The sequence below is a fragment of the Grus americana genome, chromosome 3, assembly GCF_028858705.1.
Source record: "Grus americana isolate bGruAme1 chromosome 3, bGruAme1.mat, whole genome shotgun sequence".
Lineage (NCBI taxonomy): Eukaryota > Metazoa > Chordata > Aves > Gruiformes > Gruidae > Grus > Grus americana.
In genome coordinates, this window is record NC_072854.1 from 85,958,406 (window position 1) to 85,983,722 (window position 25,317).

General features: G+C 37.5%; 1 protein-coding gene across 3 annotated transcripts in view; it reads right to left on the reverse strand.

The window, feature by feature from the left end:
- PLD5 (phospholipase D family member 5) overlaps positions 1-25,317 on the reverse strand; it is a 152,044-nt gene that overhangs the window by 85,782 nt on the left and 40,945 nt on the right. For 2 of the 3 annotated variants that reach the window (XM_054822491.1, XM_054822490.1), the window contains exon 2: positions 23,595-23,731. In XM_054822491.1, the coding sequence (XP_054678466.1) occupies positions 23,595-23,647 (53 nt within the window). In that variant the 5' untranslated portion in view covers positions 23,648-23,731. Of the gene's footprint in view, positions 1-23,587; positions 23,732-25,317 lie in introns of all 3 variants that reach the window. The other variant, XM_054822492.1, reaches the window with a different exon arrangement.

Consider the following 25,317-nt stretch of genomic DNA (forward strand, 5'->3'; position numbering starts at 1 on the left):
AATCTCCAGTATTTTCTAGATCTATACTTTCTCAGTTAACATAACTAAACTTAAAATGTTAAAATAGCCTCCGGTGGCTATTTTAGAGATATAATAAAAGCTTATTACATATAATTTCCTTACAAGATCGAGACTGAAGTTCTTTAGGGTACAGATTTCATGTTTTTGTGCAACATCTAATATATCCTGGACAATAAAGTATTACAGACCACATCAGGACTATGTAAAGATAAATCGATGCAAGGACAGATAAAACCAACAGGCTACAACTGGATTAATGTATTGTTCCTAAGCCTTACTAGCAGAAACACCCGGACCCTCAACAAATAACCTACAATTCAAAGCAGATTCTCTCCACCTTATCACACAATCTTTCAAAACCCCTTGTCTTCTCTACCGTTATTGGAGGAAGAATATGTTTTTAAAAGATGATATTGATCTGAAGATTTTCCATCTCCTCTGTTCCCAACACCAGAGAAACCTCAGGGATGGAGGAATTTGTTTCTGTGAACTGGTACTTTAGTTAATACTGATTATAAATGTTTATTTAATACTGATTATAAATGTTTTTAAAAAATCTTTCCTGAAAGAAGAATTCCTACGGCCTATTTCTCTTTAACCAAACTATGCCTATCAATGGAAATGCTACGACAGGACATAAGTATTCAAGTATGTCTCTGTCCCTTGGCTCCAGTGATTCCCAATAAATAACACAAGTAATTGTGGAGCTGCACTGCATCTTCAAAACAAAGCCCCCATTACTGGTGCTCCAAAGACAGAAATGGGGACAAATCTACAGAGAACAAGAGACTCTAAAAGGCTTATATTAATAGTGATGGGAGAGGGAAAGGCACTAAGAAAATATCAGCTCTTTGACTCTCCTTTTGTCCACTGACAAGCAAAGGCTTCCCACCAAATTGATGGGTTTCCTCTTGTCTCACAGGTGCAGACCGATTGTTTATGGCAACCATACACTTCCATGGATCCCCACGTGTCCCTCACCTGAGGAGGCAGATGGTGCATTGTGGTGAAGCAAAACAAATTAAACACTGGCCTCCCTAAAGTGAATAACAAAATTCCTAACAGTTCCATTGGCTCTGATTTAATCATTTTAAATAACCTCCAAAAAAGCCTATACATAAGGGATTCTACAGTAGTTCACTTCTGAAATCCATTAACTCTCTGTTTGATCTCATTAATACTCAACTTTAGTTAATTCTGGCCCAGCAATTTTTTTTATGTCTCATGAGTTTATGCATATTAAAAAAAGCATAATTAGTATGTAGATGAATCACAAACGTTTTAATTTGCAAGGAATTAAAATTGCAAGTGAACATTTTTAACAGTCAAGTTTAAATGGTTACTGATGATCAAAAGTACTGTAGAAAAAAGCCATTCGAGGCTGTTTAATATCTGCTGTAAGGGCCGTGGTTCCACTGGGACTACCCTCATCTGTGGGCACACACACAACAAAACCTCACGTGCTTTCTCTTTACACAGTTGTTCATTCTATGGGCCCTACAAACTTTGCATTGTTTCCTATTCACGGTTTTCACAGACAGCACAAAACACACCACAAAACATATACCTGGCCTTGTCCCTCATATGGTGGTTAAGATACTCTTCTGAAAGGGAAGACACAAAGAAAAGCTTATAGCTCAGCTCTTGTGCTTTCCATCTACTGCTCACTCTGTAGAGGCAGGCACCAACCTCCTTGCCTGGCATGGTTGTGAGCTCAGTGGTGTGAGCTCTACTTGGTTCTCTCTGAGCATATCTCCCAGATCTGTAATTACCCAGAGGAATATTTTAATTGTGAATCCCAAATTTGCTGCTGAAGGACGAGATGGGGAGCTCTGCTAAAAAGGTAGCAGTGTTAGAAATGCAGAGTAGGAAAAACCTTACCTGGTTGGTGGATTTTTTTTTTATTGGGGTGATTTTTTTTTTTATTTTCAATAGATTTTAAAAACCTCCAAATATTTTATGGATTATTTTCTGGACTTCAGCTCCCCAAATCTGCCCAATTTGTATTTCAGTACACAAGGTGCAATTTGGGATATCAAGCCATGATTTTTCAAAGGAGGCCATTTCCAATAAAAGTTACAATAAGACAAAGTAATAGGACAGAATTATCACAAGCAATTTAGAGTTCTCGAAATAATTTTAAAAACAGCATGATGCTGATATGACATTATAAGCATATTGTCTGGTCTGTTCTAATTGTAGCATAATTACACGATGAAGAACAACTTGGCCACAGGAGTAACCAAGTGCAAAACCAAGACTGAAAGCATTTCTTCTAATTTAACTAAAATAGTTGTTTATGACAGGACTCACTCCTGTGCTTGGGGGAGTTTTAATAAAATTCCACTAACTTCTTTTAAAGGATCAAGATCAAGTCTTTGGTAAGTAGTATTTTCCCTGTTCTTCTGAATATTGAACAGATGAGAAATAAATCTTGTACATATTCTTTTGACTGGACAGTTTCCATTCTATTAGCCCTCTCTTCATTAAGCTGTTTTCTGACTCAATTCATCACAATTTTTGAAATGAATACTTGTCAATACCTTATTCACCTTCCAATGCATTTCTAAAAGAAGTCTTCCAAGTACGAAGTTAGCATCTCTTTGCCAAATGATGCATTTGCCTTTCCTCTCAAAATATGTTGCAAAGTTAACTTCCTTTCCTGGTTTTCCTTAATCTTTCAGGTCTCTGCTGACAGTCCTCCAAATATACATTAAGTCACTGATCCAACTTCAGCAGTTTATGCTAAAACATCCTCACTGCTGTATTATCTAGGTTTTGGGAAGTTCACTCTGGAAATCTACCCTGGACAAAAAATGCACTTTATTTGGATAACACCACAGCCATTACTATGATTTAGTGCACACAGAGGTAAACAATTTAAATCATTTTATACTCTCTATATTCTTTTCCTATTTTCCAGCTTCAAATACTAACTAGATGAATAAAATCACTGTTTTATTTGCCACTAGCTCAAATACAATCAGAAAAATATATTTTTTAAAACAAGCCTGTTTATAACAGCATGGTTTTTTATATACCCTACAAATGTAAACAATAACATAAATAACAATCTAAAAATTGCATGTCTGGAAAAATAACTCTTTGGTAAACTAGTTTTATCCCTGGAAGAACAAACTGAAAGTAAATATGAAATTCAAAAGGGTTCACCAAGTAGTATGTCTATTCAAGAGCATAAATGAAAACAAACCCTCAGAATGATAAATTCTGACAGAGGTTACCAAAAGAAAAAGCATGGCAAGCAGGACAGACCTAAGACAAACACCACCACCACACTTCCACTCCCCTAAAAATCCCCACAACCCGAACAGGCAGAAGGTATGCGAGCAATGTGTAAGACGCCAGAGGTGCATTCCCAATTGCCATGGTACATTCGAGCTTTCAAGTTTAGGACAGACTTTTTAGGTACTGATACTTGGAAATTGATTTGGCTTATTTCTGTTATTAACTCTATCCTTGCCAAAACCAAGATACCTTCTCTGCAGCGTCAGTGTAAACAAGCTGAAAGCACATTCAAGATAACAGTACGGTGAACAGTGGGGCATATTTTGTCCAAAAACTGCTTTAAAAAATAAATAGCATTCTTTCAATAGCAAATAGACTTGGGGGGCGGGGGGGGGGGATAAAAAATGGTCTTAAGTGACATAACAGTCATCTACTTCTAGACATAACTGCCTGGCAATCACAGGACAGGACCATAACAGCCTGGCACAGACACTGAACATCCCTAAACTTGCTCGAATTCTCAGATAGTAAACCCAGAGCGGTACCACAAAATGGAACACCACATCTGTGTTGCAGCAAACATAAGAGTATAACGTAATGCTACACAACAGCAGAGCATAACAGTTTAGAGACAAATTAAAATTAATTTTGCTCTGCAAATAATTCATTACTAGTTTGCCAATATTAAAAGAAATCCCAATAATTTTACCCTTTTACACAAAGCAAATGTAGTGTGCTTAGCAAGATTTTCTATAGGCCTCATGCATGAAGCTAAAGCAGGATTTTATATCATTTAATCAAGTAAATTCCAAATATTGTTTAGTATGTTATTTGATTTTAAATTGTTTTAAAAATATATGACACTGAACCAAGAAGAAATTAAATAACAGAAATGAGGTGCAGTGTTGGTAACAAATTAAAGTGAAAAAATTAAAAAGTGTTTTGATGTGCTTTTTTTCATTTATTCTGTTTTTACATTTTAATGAATTCTTCCCCTGCTCCCAATATGAAATAGTAGTTTTCAGTATCAACTGCAAGTTCATAATACTATTTTACATTTATGCACTCTACGTATTCTTCTAGGCAGTCCTTCTTCCTCACCTCATTCATTATTGCTGAATTTTAATCCAGTATTTAATAATTGCATTGCAATTATAATTTTGAGAGCTTTGGTGGAAGAAGTCATAAATTTATTATTTAAATTAATAATGTATCTTTCACGTCTTCTAATTTAGAGGTAAGTTCAAGTCAAGTTTCCAGTCCTAGTGTCTGTGAGCTGGAATACTAGAATACACGAGAATCACACCTCTAGTGTAAATCCATGGGATAAAAAGTTTACCCATTATTATATTCTTTCTTTCCAGTTTCTGAAAACAAGAAGCATTAACCACATAACTTATAATTATAGTGTAGTTATAAAATACATCCGTGAGCCATAACAATATGATCTCATGAAAAAGAAGTTACTTCTGCTTTAAAGCATACAATAGCCAAAAAAAAGCTGTCTTCTCCTCAGCACATAAACAGACTTCCTGGTGAGGGTGGGACCATTTATGAAAATCAAACATTTTCTGTGATTGCAAGCTTTCTGTTATAAGTCAAATTATTAAAAGACAACAAACAGCTAAAACGAAGATTAGAAAAATAAAGTCACTTGCTGTAAAAAAAAAAACCAACATAACATATTCAATTTTAAAATAATTACAAAACCAACCCCACTAAGAACCTTTGTTGACATAATAATATATACCGAACACTCCCTGACCTGCCCACCCCCTGAAACAAGCAGTTCTGTACAAGTTAAGGAATGGGGATTTTTTTTCAGTTTTCACATAGTGTAGTTTTGTAGTTGGTGAGATGTCAAGACTCTATGGGGCTGCGCTTAGTTGACTGACTGCGCTAGGGTTTTTCAGCACCTTCCCTTCCAAACATTCCAGAGGGAAATATATATGTATTTTTAATAAACAAATTGTTATAGGTAAAAGACATCAACTATTCTATCAAAACCCATCAAAGCTCCAAACCCAGAAGCCACACATGCAAAGCACTTTCTTGTACAAACCCCAAGAATTGACTAGTTGGATTATTGACTACTTGAAATTTGGGCTTTCTGTTGTGCTACAAGGAGCAACTAGAAAAGGAATGAACCCACCTCACTAAAGATAAAATTACTCTAAGTTTTCAGCAAAGTATTGCTAAGCATTAGCATAAATGTTTTGCTTCTAGATAGTAGCCATACACAAAATAATGGCCTTTGTCATGAAAATCTCTTTTCCAATGTTGTCTTCAAATTCATAGTAAGATTTTACCAGCTGAAAATGCTTTGGATTGTTTCAAATTGGTTCTTTTTCACTGGAAATGGGACATGTTTTTTTTAAAAACACAGTGAACAGTTACTGAAATGGGATCATTTGTGTTACTGTCACGCTCCTTTAGAGCCGTGGTAAAATACAGACTTCCAAGCAGTCTATAGTTTATTACAAATGCTTTGCATACCAAATACATTTTAGATTAAACTGAACTTTCTTCTTAATGAGATAAATGTTGTTACTAAAAATTTATTTAAAATGACATAAATTTAAAAAACCAAAAAACCCGTCAAGTAAATTTAACATGTTAACTCTTCAAACAATCAAAACACTTGGTATGTAGGGGTCTTACACTAATTTGGAAGTAATTTGTGAGGTAAACATCTCTCTCTAAATGTGAGACCCCAAGCAGTCACCAGATGACCAAGTGAGAACTCTGTGTTCAGGTATAGTCTTGTAGCAGTATTTTCACCTTTCAACTCAGTAGTTACTGCACTAAATGTCATTCAAACATGGTAGTTCCTACTTCAGAGAGGCAGCAATATTCCAACAGAGACACTTAGAGACAAGAAATAAGCACCCAGAGGGTGCAGATGGAGACAGGGACCCCAACTCTTCGCTGGTCTGAACAGCAATCACAGCTCATTTGCCTGCCTACAGCTGCACCCCCCTCCAGCATACGGCACACTACAGAGGGGACTTTTGAGAAGCACGTTAAGAAAGAGATGGCAATAGTTTTACAAATGAGTAAAATGCCTGACAGTAAAATTAAAAGGCCCAAGAGGGACAAAACCAATGATGATTGTTTCACTTAATAATGTGATAGAAAATTCAGCTACTCCATGCTTTACTCTTGTTAATTACTATCCTTTCCTTTTACATCCAATACCACTACGGGGCCAACATCACACCAAGCCAGAGTGGGGTGGACAGTGCTTTGCCTTTAAAACTACTAACTTGCAGCTGCTTAAGCAACAGAAAAGTGTCTTCATGGATTTTTAAAAAAAGCTGCTGGAAATATGCTCCTCAGAAAATAAGCAAAGATCCTTTATTTCTCTTTTCCTCTTTCTGATGTAGAGATAGGCAATTTTCATCTCATGCGATGAGGTATTCTGCACAAACAATTTCAAGGCTGGCCACTGTGCATGCAATGTGATAACCTTCTAGCATGCATCAGCTTTCTAAAACATTGGCACTGAACAGTGGGACAATATTTACAACACAAACTCATAAGAAAAAAATAGTCATGGATGGGGAACTCAAAGTTTTGCTACTACTTTTGACCTTGAACAGAGACAAACATAGAACATTTCCTAGGGATTGAGGAACAATAGCCAAAGGTTAGTTGTTTTTCACTATAACTCCAGCTATCTTCTACTCCTAACCTGTCATTAATGTCTAGGAAGACTGTCCTACACTACAGTCATTATTAATAAAAGGCCAATCAGCATTCTTGCCTTGCTAGATGGTGAGAGGCATAGGGAGTCCATTAAGCTTGAATTAATATGTCAAACAAATGTCCCTCTTCATTGCCGCATTATTAGTAACAGCATGAGTTCAATGAATTCTTATTAGCTGGAAAATGGAAGAGGGGAGAAAGAATTACATACCATCTTCATGATAGATTGCCAGAACTGGAGAGCGAAGGAAAGGGAGAGAGAAGATGCAACAAAGAACTGATTGTTATGAAGACCACCTACTTCCAATATGAAATAAGCTAGTTTTAAAGAAAAGGTAGCATTTAGAAAATGGGTGTTTACTCTTTGATCTGATTAAACACCACATCTGTGTACCTCCCAAAGAAATTAAAAGCTAACTTTTTTATTGTTTGTGGATAAATTTAGGAACTTGATTCAAAGCTTTTATTATCTTTAGTCGATTTTTCAAATAAACTCATCTTACTTATAACTAGGAACAACAAAGTCAGAATTTGTGAGTTAAGACTCTAGACATGACAGTTCCAGCTTATTTCCAGATGAAAGATATAATAGAAACAAAATCTAAGTTTTCAATAAAGAATCTACAACTAATTCTTTCTTAGAATTGCTACACATGGGTTAGTTATAGCATACTAGGTTAATATAATTACGGCAAGTGGAAAACTTAGAGAAATGTATTTTTGATTATAGCATACATATTCCACAAATATATCAGGGCAATAATTAAGATAATAAATACAACTTTAATACCATAATATATCTAACAAATCTTCAGTCAGCTCCACTTTACCTTGCAGTATGTTTTCTCAGATATAGCTTGAGGATTAACAAGTTCAGTACAGAGACAGATTATCCAGCTGATAGGCCTTTGATTACCACAGGATTACAAAAAAAGCAAAGTCTGCGGTTGCTGAGGTCTCAAAATGCAAACCTGCCCTTTTGTAATTTGTGCACACCTGCAGACTACATTTGCACCAAAACCACAGAGCCTCTCAAACACCATTAAATGTGCCACTGAAATTTTTAGGCTTCATTCCCCTGTGGGAGGGTACGATTTCTGCTGCCTTCTTTACATTTTGCTCTTACTAATGGGGCTTTCACACATTGCATTGAACACAGCAGACAGCTCTGTGCAACCCAGATTTTTCTCAGAATAAGTTGTGAGAATCTTTAAATACATTTGTATGCCCCGTTCCTGGCTGCTCAGACTAAAATTAGACAATATTGTAGTATATGTACTAATTCCACATTTGTGTACTGTTGACATCACTACGGAAACTTTACTACAAAGAGCTACTGTTTCTTGGTACTGCTGAATCAAGCAATGTGAGCATTGCTCAGTATGCGCTTCAGTAATGTTATAAGAAACTACCTGGAAAAGACACATTCTTTTGGCTTGTTATTTATACTTGTGTAAAACATTCTGAAGACAGTAGTGAAAATCCTCAGAGAAAGTAACTTGCTGGACTGCAAAGGGTTAATCCTTCCTGTCCTCGTTATGTTTCATCTGATGTAAAACTAAAAGCTAAGATGAAATACAGTAACACAAACACAGCAGTTCAATACAGGTGACCACACTTCAAAGAAGGTATCATGCACGTTATACCTGAGCAGCCCATATAGGGCGAAGGAGGACTAACGCAGAATGAAATTAGTGCATTATTGATAAAGGAAGTACATTATTACGGTAGGAAAAAGTAGAAATATAATCAACCCCTCCCTTTTTTTCAGCCTCTGGTTAAGGGAAGAAAGTTACATCCTTCGAAACAGTCTTGAATATCAACTGTTATGCGGCCACTCTATTATTGCAGCTGAGAGATGAAAGAAAAGTAATTTTTAAATTTTCTGATCAAAGGTCACAGCCTGTTCCAAAATCTGGCCACAGCACTCACCATCTATTTCTTTTGTAACAGAAAACACCATTATTTTCATTAAATCTTCTTGCTTTTTAAGAAAAAACAAAACTGTCTCTCCAGCTCAGTACTCCACTGACAGTCAAGGGCGTGACCCTGTGCATTTCCGTTGGCCACAGCTCTTCAGAGCATCAATGTGCACAAGAAGTTAAAATATCTGCTGAATGAAAGCTGACCCTTCTATCCCGTGCTTTTGTATAGAGCTTCTAAGTATAGTATTTAGGCAGGTGAAGACAGACAGTGCCATTTTGGAGCCTACAAAGCAGTCCTTCCTTTGTGCACCAACAGAGCAGAACATCCCCTCTTAGCCCGTTATTTTCTGTTAAAAAAAAAAAAAAAAAGGGAAGTAAAGAAAGGAAACCTTCTGTGTGAAAGTCCTGAAGTGACTAAAGAATCAAAATACTAGTGATCTCACTGACGGTATAAGCTTCTCTCCCATTGCTTAAAAATCTGCATTCCAGCTGTATCAACTCCCCTAAACCCTTATTCAGCAGCAAAATGTTTTAAAAAGCATTTCTTGGCATCTTGCCATTCAGCAGAAGAAAATTTGCATTTTTACAACATTTCTGCCTGTCAGCACTAAAACTTTCTAATGGGTTTTGCAGCTGTGCAGCGAGAATTGAGAGATGGTCAGCGGATTCTTATGGCAGACTGCTGGGAGACAAGTGCCTGAGGGTGTTGAGGCAGGAGAAACCAGCTGACCCAACCAGTCTTTACACTCCACAGAAAATTCAAACAGCAGCTTTCACCTCCAATGAGTACGCCAAAACAAAGGCCCTTCGTGATCCATGAACTCTGTGTAGCAAGGAACATTAACATCCTTATTTGTTTGCTTGATCTTAACAAAAGAAGCAGCTGTGTGTAAGAACTCATGAAAGAGTAAAACTACAGCTAATTGCAACCTCAACTCCTGTAAGCTGTACCTAGTATACAGGGTTCAAGTCACAGATCTTTATGCTATAACTACTGCACGCACTTTGCGAAACAAGCAAGAGCACAATCAGAGAACCACACACAGCGTCCTTGGTGTCCCCTTGGAGGTGAGGACAGCAGTGTGTCTGACTTCAAGGTGCCTCTTCAAAGGATATTATCTAATGTACAAGCATGGCGGGGTGAGAGGTAGCGGTAACGCCGGGAGCTAGTCAGCGCATGCAATCTCTATAAGCGCTTCAGGCTGGAGCTGTCTGGCATAAGAGGATTGCAATATTGTGACCTGCTGTTCCTGAGAGGAGTCATCCAGCACTTGGACATCCAGTTTCAAAGGGTGAATTAAGTCCAGGAATCCAAGTACAAGTAAGGGGTTAAATGCACTTTCTCCTCTGCTAAAAGCAGAAGAGCACTCCTTCTCCATAGTGTCTCTTGGCTAAACACTAACCCTACATATTTTCCCCCAAAAGACAGGGAAGGCATCCCTTGGCCAACCCAAAAAGAGCCTGCCTCGCTGTTCCAGTACACCTTATTAAAGTCTACTGATTGCAGTCAGAAAAAAAAAAATCCTTCACAGGAGTAGAATAGTTTAAGTATTTTGATTTCAAGTCTAATAAAACTGCGATCACATCAGCATATTCACAGGATTAACTATCTTATCACACAGTCTTCTAATAATCACACCAAAACGTTTCTGAACTAATTAGCCAAATTCTTCTCTTAGTTATACTAATACATAAAACTGTGGATGTCTTTGATATTTGCAGCACTGTGGCCAACACAGATGTATCTGAGACACTGTCTCTGAATATAGACTCAAGATAGTTCATCTAGGCAGGGAACGTGCATACATGTAGGAGGGAGTCAGAAAATGCTCCAAAGAATGGGGTTTATGCCACTTCCTAAACCACTGGGGGTTAGGGGAAGACTACAAAAAGGCCTCTAAGGAAAAGCCCAAGGGAAGTGCAAGCACACTGTCAGAACCTCACAAAGCCAAACCTAAATGACAAGTAAGGAAAGAGAGAAGGAAAACAAAGTTACAGATGTCTGTCAAGGGGAAAGAAAGGAAATAAAAATACACCAACAACTTCCTGTCAGACTTTGTAGATAAAGTATTAGCGATTTAACACACCACCATTCATTATTCAAAGCATTCACGCTCACACTGAAACTTCTTGAAATATGTCTTGCTTTCCAGATTTGGAGTTAATGAGAAGAATGATATTCCATCCATTAGTGCCTGCCTGTGCTACACAGCCACGGTGCCTCTGTCCTTTTCCTACCATCTAGGTGTTACATCACTCAGTGCCTTAAAAAATTAAAACCTCACCCTTGCGAAGAGCAGATCTGTAGCTCACATTATCACATTGTGGACAGCTCGATGCTATGTTGAAGGGTAAAGTATGAAACATGAGGATCCTGAGGATAAGAGGTGAATTGAAATGAAGAACGATGAGGTACATATTACAAAGCTCCTACAGAAAAAAGAAACAGTGACCCAATTCTGTTGAATTTAGAATACGAAATTTATCTGGCATTGCTGTTTATTATCTCAAATGCCATATATACCATTAACCGAGAGACACTACGTCATTTAGTTTTCTCTGTTCACTACCATACTGTAATTGAAGATCTACAGGATACACTTATCGAAAAACCCACACAATTGCCTTGTTATGTATTTCAAAAGCTCCAGCTTAATCTCTAGACATGAAAGGACAAGGGCACCATCAGAAGAGAAACTTTTTTAAAACCTCAATTTTAGTTACCGAAAGTGTTATTTTTCTCCTCTAGCCTTCTTCCTAGTTTTGAGAAAGGATCAGCCAATTTTGTTTTTATTTAATCACTTTTGCCCATTAGATTTCTGCCCCCACATCAAGAAGATGGAAAGGTTGGGCTTGTTTTTATTCCTATTCTTCTAAATATCTCCATTGCAATTTGATGTCACAGTACTACTATACTCACAATTTATACACAAAAACAATCCTACTGAGTTTGTTTGCTTAACAGTTTGTTATACATTCTTAATTCTGAGCTAGTTTTTCAAGATTCACTATCTATAAATGTTATTAGAAAAAAGTCTTCTAAATACAGTAACACACACCAGTTTCCCCCACATCAAGTGCCTGTTTCCTGGGAGTCACTCCAGGTGATATACCTAAGCGGCAGCTGGAGAAGCTCTGCGCTCCGGTCTGCGGCAGGCAGTTGTTTCCTTTCTAGCAGAGATGAGGACCCTAAGGTGCGCACAACTCGGACAATGCTTGCCCTTCTTAGGTGAAGCCATTCTTGCCCCTGTCACGCATAAAGCAATCCAGCTGCTGTTGTTGGTGTTGACATTGTATTTTTAAATTTAAATCTGCAATTTTTCCTCTTATATGTTACGGTATGCATACTGCAGGGAACATGCTCAATATCCATGAGCCAGGAATCAGGAGCTCAGACTTCCCAACTTAACATATTAAGCACTGACTCGGTACCTGTTCATCCACTGGAAAGAATCTCAGCTACTTGGGTAAATACCAGTACCTTGCTTTTCTAATTGTCTAAAATTTAACAGCTGAGGTAGTCAGAGTCCTGTACAAAGCTGCGTAGCCCCTCATCAGCTGGGTTATGGCTATTCAGCTCATCTGAGCAGTAACCCATTGACTGTTCGCTCATCTGTAAAATGCAGCAAAATATCCTATCGTATCAACTTTACTAAGCCTCTCAAAAGATCAACAAATATTAGAGAGACAGACACTGGCATATATATGAATTACCAGGTGAGATGTTTTAATTTTATTTCTACATTCAGTTTGTAAACGTGTAAGTTCATAAAAAAACCTTTTTCCAAGGCCTAAATATTGCAAGTAAATATTACAGGGACATGTAGATTTATTTTTTTTGTTAATGGCAAAATATACATTCCCTTTTTATTTCCTTCCACACAACCCCCGACCTTCTTATATGAACATTTTGTAACTGTAAATAGCAACATTAATTTGGACAGAATAAGCCTATATCAGTACACAATAAGTGGGAATATGATTGCTACCTTCTTTTCTCTTGGCCTGTGCACCTTTCTAAAAGGCCCTGATTACCTTGGTATGATTTGCGATGGATAAATGTGTTAGCTCGTAGTTGTAGAAACCAGTCAAGAATCAAAATACTATTTTTCCTCCTAAATAAATATGATTTTATGCTGTTAACAATAGTTTAATGAGAATCTTCTAAGTAAGAGCTCTCTTCCCCAGAATAAGAACAAAATGTTATTCTATGATGCTGACATTTACACAATCCAACAATCTCTTAAGCTTAATTAATGCCCTTCCTCCCCAACAAGAGCAAACAAAACTACTTTGCAAAACAATGAAGGAAAATTCAAGGTAAAACCTTTAGTCAGCAACTATTTGAAATCAGCACTGCAAATTCAGCAGATATAGTCAAGGTAGGAATGGTAATAAAAATCCACAGATGAAAAGAATAAAGTACTCAAAGTATCCATTCCCAAAGGACATTGCCAGCACTCAAATTAGAGAGGCAAGATTCTATGGAAATGTTCCAGGACACCTTAGGAGCACTGAGATAGGTTTGACTATTGTCTATTTTTTTTTTTTTTTGAAGAGTGTGTGTATGTGTTTATTTAAAAGACAGGGTTATTAAGTTTAGTCCACTTAGAATTGCATCTGGTTAAAATTGCATCAGTTAAAACTTGTTGCATCCAGGTTGAAACTGGGGGTGGGGGGTGTGGATATTAAAAAAAAAAAAAAAAAAAGGAAAATTGATGAGTACGTTGTTTCTGGCCAAGATGAAGAGAGCGTCTTTCCAAAACAGACACAAGCTACGTAGCTTGATAAAGTAGTATTTATATTGCTACTAAAAGAATGTTTTAGTCTGATGCACTTAGAGTAAAAACAAAACAAAACCTCAACAAACAAAAAAACCCAAAATAAAACAAAAAAGCCCTCACTCTTTCAGATTTTAGTAGAAAGCATTAACTGAGTTATTGATAATTACTCTATACAGAGAACTCTATATTTTAACAGCAATATCTCCTGACTCTCAAAAAAGCCTTGAAAACATCAAAATATCCCCAAGTGTTAGAAGTCCACTTCAAGCTGGAGCACTACCATGTGTACATGCCCCGAGCAGTGTTCCTGACGCAGAGTCACTTGGCTGCTCATCCCAGATATTCGTATGACTCTTTTTAAGAGCAACTTTGAGCACCTCACTGTTTTCACAGCGTTCTCCTTTCCAGTCCATCCTGAACAACTCTTTCCAGGCACAGATGAGTCACTGGGAAAAGTAATAGTTTGTCTGATGTCATACAGAGGTTACATCTCTACTGCTTTCCCAGACCGTTCCCAAAAGTTGCTAGAGTGATAGACTGGCTCCAGGCTGTGGCAGCCTGTCTTTGCCCAAAACTGGAAGGTGTTTAGAATATCTTTAAGGTGGCTCACAGACATCTATAAAACACACCAGATGGGGCACCTCCTGAAGACTGTCACCATCCCAGTAGTGCTGGCTTCATGCTTGAGAAGACACTTCCATTAGTCCAGCACTTCAGCCTCCATTGCCCAAAATAAGTCACCTCAAGCATCCTCTAGTACCTTCACGAAACTATTAGTCTGTCTACTCTCCACCAGGATCTGTAACGAACTGCAAAACACACACTGCCAAGCTGATACAAGTGACTGAAAAATGGGCAGAAAAGGGACTAGTAGTTTCAAAAGTGAACAAAAACCAAATGGTAGCTACCCTCCTCATGCTGGTGGCACATTCATTCGTTTTGCGATTAGTTATGAAGCTTACGCATATTCATATTTTGCTAAGCTATTGGTAAAACTGCATTTTTCTCCAATACTCAGCCAGTAGAAGATGAATTCTAAAATTTATTGTTTTAGAGACTGACTCAAATCCATCTGACTTGAGGAGGTATTTCAAAAATGACAACAAAGGAAACTAGAAACTCAATTTATTTTCTCAACAGATTTTTTAAAGGAATATTTTGGGAGATCAGTGAAGAGCAATTAGCTATATGCCTGCCAAATTGACAAAAAAATATTAGATTATCATCTGTGCTCATACATATAAGTACAACATGTTTATTCCAAGAGATCCAAGCAGATCTAGAAAAACAGTAGAAAGTCAAAGCGAACACTTTGAACGTGCCAATAAATATCCATCAGAAGCTTAGTCTGAGGCAAAATGAATGCTCCCCCTCACATCAGAAGGCATGCAAATCACTGATGGCTCTTAGAAGAGCCATTTCAACACTTAGTACGTGAAGAAACCAGATTTAAATGTACCATATTATGATGTCAGTCATGAAAACTCCCTTTGAGCTGTATGATAATTTTGCAATAGTCTTATTTGGAAAGACTGGTCATTGAATAGAGAATAAATGATATATAAGGAATTGCATGGGGCATGTGCCAAGGCTGGTATTTGTGCATTATTTTTCTGTTTTCCCATCAAGTTGACAGGAAGCAAATTCATTATGGACATAATCTAGAACGTAACATGAAAACATTGTAATGGTAATGAAATGGACCAAGTCCTCCAATGCATTTTTTTCTCTTGGTCAAGACAATTGGATGTGGGTAAGTTACATAACGGAAGCCAGCTCACTTTCCTGATTAGCAAAGGTCATAGACTGAGATGTTCAACTGCCCAACATACAAGAGTACTTGTCCAAAGCATTACTCTCACACAGTGATACTCTAGCTAGAGAGATGTGGATGTAGAGAGACTGTATGAGGGACTAGAGATGAGCCTCTGGCTCCACCAATATCAGAACCCATGTGTTAATATGAGGGAAACAAATCAGGCAGAAAATCTTCAGATTTACAAAGAAAATCTTGAAAGTTTCACACAAGTATATCATAGAATCATAGAATGGTTTGGGTTGGAATGGACCTCAAAGATCATCTAGTTCCAACCCCTCTGCCATGGACAGGAACACCCTCCACTAGACCAGGTTGCTCAAAGCCCCATCCAACCTGGCCTTGAACACTGCCAGGGAGGGGGCAGCCACAACTTCTTCCTGAAACACGTACAGAGCATCTGAAAAAAACCCCAACCCAGTCCTAACAAACCTCAGCCATTAATTCTCCTCCAAGCCTCCCAGCGGGGCATTGACACCAAGAACTGCTGCTGTCTGACTACAGCCTCAGTGGCAAAGTATGCTGCATGTGGCTGAAAATGACAGTCAGTTCCAGCTCACCCAGCCAAAAAGTACCAACAGCTCTGGCATAACGGTTAAGCTTCACTGGGCACCGTAACTGCTTTTTCATAACTGGGCAGTGCCCTGGTGCTCTGGGAGACAGACCCAGCCAGGTACTCAGCAGGTCACCAAAGGCAGCTTCTAGCATGTTGCACTTATACTCACGAGGAGTACCAAACCAGGCTAGCTGAGAGGATACTCACAGTACCATCATAGGATTAAACACAGAACTCAACACATCTACTGCAAGCTGACAAGATAATAAGTACCTTTTTTATACATTGCTCTGAGGGTGGAGAAGCAATTAAAAATAAATGGTGTCACTGGAACAGGTGCTTGCTAGGATCTGATGCGAAGTCAGCCCCGGCTGAATGAACAAGTCACCCTGAAATGGAGCACGAATTCAGACAGATTCTACTAGAAATTTTAGTCACTTTTAATGCCTTTCTCACAGAAGAATGATTTATCAGGGAGCTTTATTAAGTTATATCATTATTCTCACCAGGCAGAATAAAAACCTCTCTGAAATGTTGCAAATCAGTCTTCAAGATCAGGAGAATGACCAGTAATTTTAGATTTAATAACTCTGTTTAGAGCAGGCTTACAATTTGGTATAGAAAATGACCTTGGGAATTTTATGAGTCCTGCTGGGATGAAGACATTTGAATTTTCTGAACACATTAGGTTAAAAAAAAAAAAAAAAAAAAAAAGATTTGATCATAGAGAAACCCCAGCAGACTACACAGGAGAAAGGCTACTCTAGCGCATGATTTTTTCCTTTATCCCACCTACGTTACTCAGAAACCTTAAAGTAATTGGAATTTGATTTCTATTAAGGTTGTGAATTCACATCAGAGAAAATGTTCCAAATTCTAAGTCATGAAAGGAGAAATGAACACATACTTAAAATATATAAATTCCAAGAATACAAAATATGTCAATGTCTGTATTACATCCTAAACAATGCTTAACATGACAGGAAAAGCTGCCTTAAGGAGACTCCTAAAGCACTCTGTCCTAAACTCCAGAGGAAAGCATTAGATTTAACTCAACAAAGGAGTAGGAGAAAAAGAATGGTTTGTGCATTTGGACAAAACAAGTTGAAGCCCAGATCTAGTCATACGATGCAATTAATGATAAACTATCTACTGGCAGTAACGCAAACAGAATAAGATCTAAACAGATCATGAGTTTTGGCATTCCTTTTTTAATTTGTCAAGACGTTCTTTATAGCTGAAAGTACATGAAAACAAACAAATTGACCCTCTTTTTGTATCAGTGCAGGAACAGAGGAAAAAAATATCTCACTCTGTACAGATACTGAGGAACTGTTAATATAGTATCTTTTCCATTGAAATATATTTTTAAAAGTGAAAAATAAAAGGTAGGAAAGGTAGAGCTTCCCACTGTGCAAGTTTGTTGAATAACTGATTTCCCTCCCTGACTCAGGATATTGAATGCCTTTGCAGCAGGCCCATCAGCTTTTTGCAGTGTCCAGCCATAGAAACTTCAATTGTAAGGGTATTCCTTCTTTATAATAAAAATTCCTTCTTTATAATAAAAATGACTGCAAATATGGATCATAAAAATTTAGTGGTTTTATAGCTCAGGATCATCTTAAAAATTAAGTGGTTTTATAGCTCACTCGCTCCATCACCCCGAAACAAGAGGCCAACAGTCATCCTGTTGACAGAAGGCATTTTTATGCAAAGTGGCATAAGTGTTTTGTAAATAGAAATCTTCAGTTGCTCTTTAACAGGCTTGCTTTCAAAATCTGAGCATCTTGTTCTGTTTAGACATTTAATTATTATGCCTGTCATAGTTTGTTTATTAAATAGTAATCAGTCAATATAAACCTTGCTATGTTCAGAACCCACGCAGCGCAGGGAAGAATCTCCCCCACAATCAGCCAGGGGCAAAGCACTTCCAAGGTAAACCAACGTAAGCATGTGCTGCAGTATGCTTAGCTAATAGTGCTGCAAAACCCTACGTGGTGAAATAGCAGAGACGAGTTGAAGGAAAGATTTATAGAGCTATAGAAAAATATCAGTTGTGGGCTCCAATGTTGGGCCCTCTCTCACAACCGAAGAATGCAGAAACATCTAATGAAATTGAAAGCAACGCACACAATACATAATAACTCATCAATATAAATAATTACTATATACAACTAGTTTTAATCTCTGGAACTCGGTGCTGCAGGGTACTGTTGAGATCTAAAGCTTAGCATTTCAACAGGAAGATTCAGCTCCTCTGCAGGATACCAAAATTAAGGAGGATACAACCCCTTATCCAAAACAACCCAAACAATTTCCAAAGCAAATACAAACGCTGCCTAAGTATCACCACCTACTTGCTGTAGGACAGAATTGGTCAAAGCGTCCCTACAGTAACCAAGTGAACTAAATAGCTCTGCCATTCATGTCATACAGAAAAGCAAATTCCTCCAACACAAATCCAAACACAAAAGAACAAGTGTCTTCATCATATGTTACTCTGAAGAGAAGAGAAATTATCAAAATAGTAAAAGTGTGCAACTGGAACAGAATGCAAGACAGAGTCCACCTTGAACACACACGCAAAACAAGAAAATCCCCCAATTATCATCAGAGAAAGGCAAAAACTGAAAAAAAATAAATCATTATGACAACAGTTTTACTACAGTCTAAACTTGGGAACCATGGAAAGTAGCTCCCATTGCTTCCTTTTCCACCTTGCTGTTCCTTAGCCCCTCTCAAGGGACAGGGCCAAACCCACAGCCAGAGGCGGGAGCTGTGCAGGCTGCTACTACTGCTTCAATGGATATTGGAAAAGATGGTGTGACAAGGATAACTAAGGGCATACGCAATCTCTGTTGGAACCCTAGAATGATTATCAGCAGCAACAAGGAGGAGAATAGGCATGCTGAACAGCTGAAGTTACTGGTAATAAATCAAAATTATCTTAGTTCAAACTCTTTGGATAACAGAGACCATCTCTTAACAGTTGTAATTTCTTCTGTTTCCCAGATTGCCCTTTTCAGAGTTTACCAGCCAGTTTCAACAAAGCCAAGTAAGTCTTGATTAATGTTACATCAGAGGTTAGCCAAGATTTATTCACAATAGATCAGCCATTAAAAAGTACTATTTTCAAATTACAATAATCTAATTTTATAGATGCAGTGTCTAATGGACCCAGAGTAAGACAGGCAAAGTTCCCAGACTGCTAAGCATATCCTCTTAACCAGCCTCATCCATCAGAGCTGCCTAACAACATTGTGGATGTCTCAAGAGAACTATCTGTATCCCATACAAAGCACAAACTGCAAAATCTCAATTTTTCAGAGTCATTACTATTTTTTTTTATTCCTTAAATGTCAATCAGTTGATATTCCTTTTAATAAGGCAGGGTCAAAAGCCATTTGTATTTTTTAAGTCCAGCATTCTGAAATCAAATTTTGTGGAACAAAGCCAAGAGTGTACAGAACCCTCTGAAGTGAAAAAGGTGCCTCTTAACAGACCTGGTCCTATTATAAAAAAAAATAAAATAAAAAAAATCTACTTTCAGACAGCCAGTATATCCACATATAATTCATAGTATGAAGATTAAATGGGACAGTGTAAATAAGTACAAAAAGCATTATTTCATCTAAACCAATATAGTTTGCCAGTCAGTAGAGTTCAGATTCTAATTTCAATTCTGAAGCTGGAATTTGTCTGCCTGATAAATTTTACAGACCTTCCCCCATCTCCCCCCCCCAGATCTTTATTTGAATTGCAATGTATGTATCAGTAGAAGACACAGTAATTTTTACAGTGGTGGTTGGTAATTAATCTGATAAGTACATTTATTTGCCCTAATATTTGTCCTCAAATATTAGGACAAGGTTGTAATTTCTTTTAAATTATTTATTTGTATTTTTGTATTACAACATGCAAAGCAGGCTAAAAGAAATAAAGTTTTTGTATCTTCATGTAAAAAAAATAAATTAACTTCAGTAATTTTTTAGGTAAATCTCAAATATTCAAGTTCCTCTTGAATATTCAGCCCAATATTATTGAATATCAAGTTCCTCTATCTGTGTTACAAACAAAATGGGAAATGGTTTGCCTCCTGCAGCAATCTGACTTCACATTGTGGCAGTCACAAGTGACCTGTAAGGCAAGAGGCATTTCAGTTCTCAACCGTAGGCAGAGTTTTTCAGCAAGAAGTTCAAAGATTGCAAATCATAATTCATAATTTTAGTTTCAAATATATTTTAATTTCTTCAAAAAGTGCCATTTCCTATGCACCCTTTCAGATGGGTGGCAACAATCCCTCCAGCAATCAGTAAAGACATGCAAAAAAGCCTGCTGTTCCACTTACCTGACTTGGTTTTGTTACAAAACCCCCAAGAGAAATACATACATCAGTAAAGAAGTTGTTGTTCTTTTTGGCAACATATGCAGTAAGGATTCCTTACATAATAAGAGTTTAAGGAATGATTAACAGAAGAGGAACCTCATGTTGAATTACAACAAGCAGATCAGAAAGGCTGCATTTGTATTCATGGACAACAATACAATCACAACAACAGAAACAGATGTAGGCTTTACTGGAAAATACTGCTTACAACATACCTCAATGATTCCTCTCTCAGGCTACAAAAAACTCTAGACTTCCAAAAATGTTTTCCTTTTACTTTCCTTTTCCCTCTTTTTTAAAAATTCTCACTTGCTATTTTTTGGCACAAGCACCAAAAATTTCAAGCCAAAGAACTATTCTAGACTGCAGCTCTATTTCAGACATATTTTCCGTTAAAATAAAGACAGAAATGAAATTGATTTTCGGAACATGAAAGCCTTTAACAAATCATCAGTGAAGTTCTCAAGCCAATAGCATCCTTTCCCATCGAGCCTCTTCAAAATTCGATCAATTAAAAACAAAATTCTAGGATCGTATATGTAAACTTGTATTTAACAATTATTTCATCTAAAAAAAAGGACCATCTATTACCATTCTGTCTCAGCACATCCTGCAAACATAAGCGCCTGTTCCTGAATTTCAGTGAAAGTACTCACACAGCAGAAATATAAGAATTCAATAATTCTTGTCTTACTTATTAAAAGTGCTTACCCCAAGTACTAAATATATGCCACAGACAGCAATTGATCTTACGGCACTTCAGTTAACTCTGCAATATATTTAACACATAAAGGAGCCCAATTTCATCATGTAGAGAAGGATTCGATGTTAGCAGGTAGCAGCTGCCAGCACTTGGATACTGTTATTAGAAATAGTTTAGGCAGTTTATACACACCACATCGATGTGCCTTCTGGTTCAGGCATTAGTAGCTAGATCACGCACTTGAATCACTCTGTGAAAGGCACCTTAAAATAGAGCTGGGGTCTGAGATCACTATTGTCACTGTAAAAGCAGAGTAGTTTCATTGACTCATGTTTAAAGTCAAATGTGCTGGATTTACTCCCAGGCTCCTCTAACACAGCCCAGGAGAAACAAGAGTGACGCATGCTGACCAACAAAAAGCTGAGCAAAGGTGAGTGTCCTTTGGAAAGGCAGGTTGGTGTAACACATACAAAGAGACAAAAGCAATTAATCTCTTACACATGGAAAAAATTATAACACATTTTTCCCTAGAATTGTACATTGCTCCCACTCTGAATTTTTTTCCATTTGAAGAATACAAAGTGACAAAGATTAAGTTCTTCCTTAGCTATGCCTATGCAGCTACCCAGAACAAAATGGGAGCCATTAGTTGATACAACTAAGAGGAAAACGTGGTGCAGTAGTTGTTGCATGTACTGAAGTTGTGTGCAGCACATTGAAGCCAACGAGCAGAAAGACTTTCCCCTCATCTGACCTAGTTCTGTCAAAGATTCACACATGAAGATAGTGGGTGTAGAGGTGACACATGCAGTATCTTTAAAAATTTTAGAACGCAACAACTCACAGTGAAGAATACCTAAGACCCTGTTGGGGAAAGAAAAGCTAGCTGAACTCTAGAAAATTCAGACAAGATATTAGAAGGCTGCCCAGAACTGTAGGCATACAAGACAGCAAACAGATTAGGGTCAAGCCATTTCACAAAAACAAAACAATGCTGGGAAAAAAGTGCCAGAAGGGTGGTGGGTTTCAGAACAAAGCTACCTGGTGCTACCGGTACGTCCTATTTGAAAGGAGCTGCAAATTTAAAGAATCTCCTCTCCCCCTCCCCCCTTTTTAAACAGAATGTAAAAAATATTGTAAAAATACCCAGCATAATTGCAAAAATATAATCCCATTTGTTGGATTGTGAATTGCTTCTGACCGCGCTGTGACAGGTGCAGCACAGAAAGGCATTGCCCCCAAAGAGTTTTCACACAACATCAACAAAGAATAGCAGAAATAAGAAGAAAAGGCTCAAACGAACATTAATTTTTAATTAGATTATTCTGAAAAATAAATATCAATTATCTCCAATTCACCGTACACCTAGCCATCGGCCGCTGGGTAGATTCTGTACAAACAGTGGAAAGAGTTGCCCAGGAAGGCTGTGGAGTCCACCCTCGGAGCTGTGCAAAGCCCGACTGTGCACGCCCCTGAGCAACCTGCTGTAGCTGTCCCTGCTCTGAGCAGGGGAACGGACTGAAGGATGCCCAGGGGCCCCTTCCCACTCCAGCAGTTCCCCGATCAGAATAGAATGCATTTCCAAGTAGTTATTTAAGGATGACTGGGTTTGTCACAAAATGAATCAGAGGGTGCTCTATATACATGTTAAAACCTTGAAAAAAAGCAGAATACAATTGTGAATGAAGTCTACAAATGTTTGTTAAATCAGCTTTACTGGTGGACAGAGGACCTTGGACAACACCATGCAGAAAAAGCATTGGTCATCACTGATGAACAGATTCATGGAGGAACCTGACAGTGAAGAGCAGCAGAATGTTATTCACAGTCTGGAAATGAAAGGCCCCAAAAACCTAATTGCCTCCTTAAATCTAAAGTTAAAAGATATACACAACCATGGCAGGTGTCTGCGGCAAATCATAATCCAACATAGTCAATACTCTAGTCTTGCTGACCATATCACTAATTTTCTTTACAGTTCCTAGGCAAGCTGCTGAGTCTGTTAGGGGAGTGGAATAAACGGGAATATATAAAAGGTCTCCCTATATAAAAGGGACAAGCAGCATTAGGTCAAAAGTGATCAGTGACCTTCCTGAAGAAAGAAAAAAAGCTCTTGATGAGAGACAGACACGACAGAATTAGGAACTATGCCAGCCACCGTAGTACTCATTTACTGAAATTTAATGGGCTTTGACTCAGGCTTTCAAAATAATTTAACAAACGCAGGGGTCTTGCTCAAAACATACCACCAAAAATAACTTCAAAAAGTGTGCTTTATTTTGTCAAACCAACCTCCAAACCCAGAAATTCAAAAGAAGAAACCATTTCTTCCTGTTACCTACTCTTCCCAATTATACCACAGGACTATGGTAACTACTACATGGCATTATATAACAGATATATGTTCTTGTACACCCCAAAAGAGAAGTTTTGTTTGTTACCTCTTACCGACAGTTATTTTGACAGTTCTTTTCTGAGAGTCCATCCTCATCTTCTCCCATAATATCCACTGCCGAAAATATCAGTGCAACCAGAATTGCAAAGCAGCATACCAGTGCAAAGATCACAATGCATCTTTGCTGGGACTGAAAGAGATTAAGATTAAAAAAGTTTTAATGGTGTGAGCACATTCCAGTCAATGTCCTGAGACTCTACAACTTTTACATAAGATCTAAAATTCTTTGAAGATCTTACTGCCATAGCTGTCAACATGAAACACATCTCGGGATGAAAAAAACCACAAAACTGTCCTTCAGGTATCACCTTGAGATGTGTTTTAAATCTCTCAGACATTGTTAAATAATTCAAGTCACAAATAATATTCATAATTTAAACTGTTTTCTGTTCGTACCACAAGGAAACCATTCTGCATTAAAATAATTATTGTTACATTAACTCCGTATTTTCTGATTGTGCCTCACAGATAGAGGACACACTTAGGATAGCACTCAAAAAGTCTTGAGAGTTTTGTTGTGTTTGCCTGAAATAAAACATGTCGTTGCAAGAACACTGAAGAGCAAAGTAATTTTTTTTTATTGCTACACAAAGTAACTGACATTGTTACTATGATTGTCACAGCAACTGAGAGACTGGCAAGTCCTTGCCCCACAGTACTCATAAGGAAAAGAAATTTACAGATGATAGATGGGATTCAAGAAACAATGGGAGACTGTTGCTCAATATGATAGGCTCCGCATCTCAGATTAAATATTAAAACATGGCAGAGCATTAACTTATTCTACAATATGAAATCCTGCAGCGCTAAACCAGATACAACTGTGTAAACCTCCTAAAGACAATCTCCTCACATGTAATTTACATAGCTGCATGAATGTAAAATATATTTTATTCTGAAACCAAATGTTCAAACAAGTATAATGTGTATTCTTCTACTGAAGAGAATTTGCACAAAAAAGAAAAAAAAGCTTTATAAAGGATTGGGAAAGTGGGAAAGTATATGGTAAAGTGGGAAAAGTGTTTGGGAAAGGAGGAAACATCATGCTTGCAGCTGAAAGCCAACTTCATAGTATTTCCATTGTTTATGACATTTCATTTAAGACGTAATAAGTTTCAGAGTAATACGAATGTTTTCCTGTATGCATAAAGAAAAGGCCTGGCTTTTTTTTTTTAATAAGCTTCCAAAAGTTCTAAACTAGTGCACATCCCAGAAGAAACAAGCTCATGCATTTCAGAACAAATCAGATATAAGCATTTTATTTTAGTGTATAAAAATCTAAACCACAGCAAACAACTTCACACAAACAGGAACAACTTTTCTGAAATTTAGTGAGAAACTTATCCTTTTACCTAACAGTAACACTGAATATCCCACTTAGGTTATATGCATATATTTTAAATATAATGCATATTAGACATTTTTATACATTTCAAATATACGTTTAAAAATGTGCTAATACGTTACCTAAAATTTTACAAGAATGCAGCATAACAAAATCTTCTCCAATTATTAACAAAGCCTACTTCTGAAACAAATAACATTTGGACCTTTTTTTCCTGCTGTTAGGTATAATCATGGCAAAGTATGAAAAGAATTAGAAATGCCTGCATTTGGGTGTCCAGAACTAAGGCTGCAGTCAGCCTCACAGTAGGACTTTAGAGAAAAATGTTAAAACATTGTCTCATACTACTGGCAAGAAAAACTAAGAAGTGC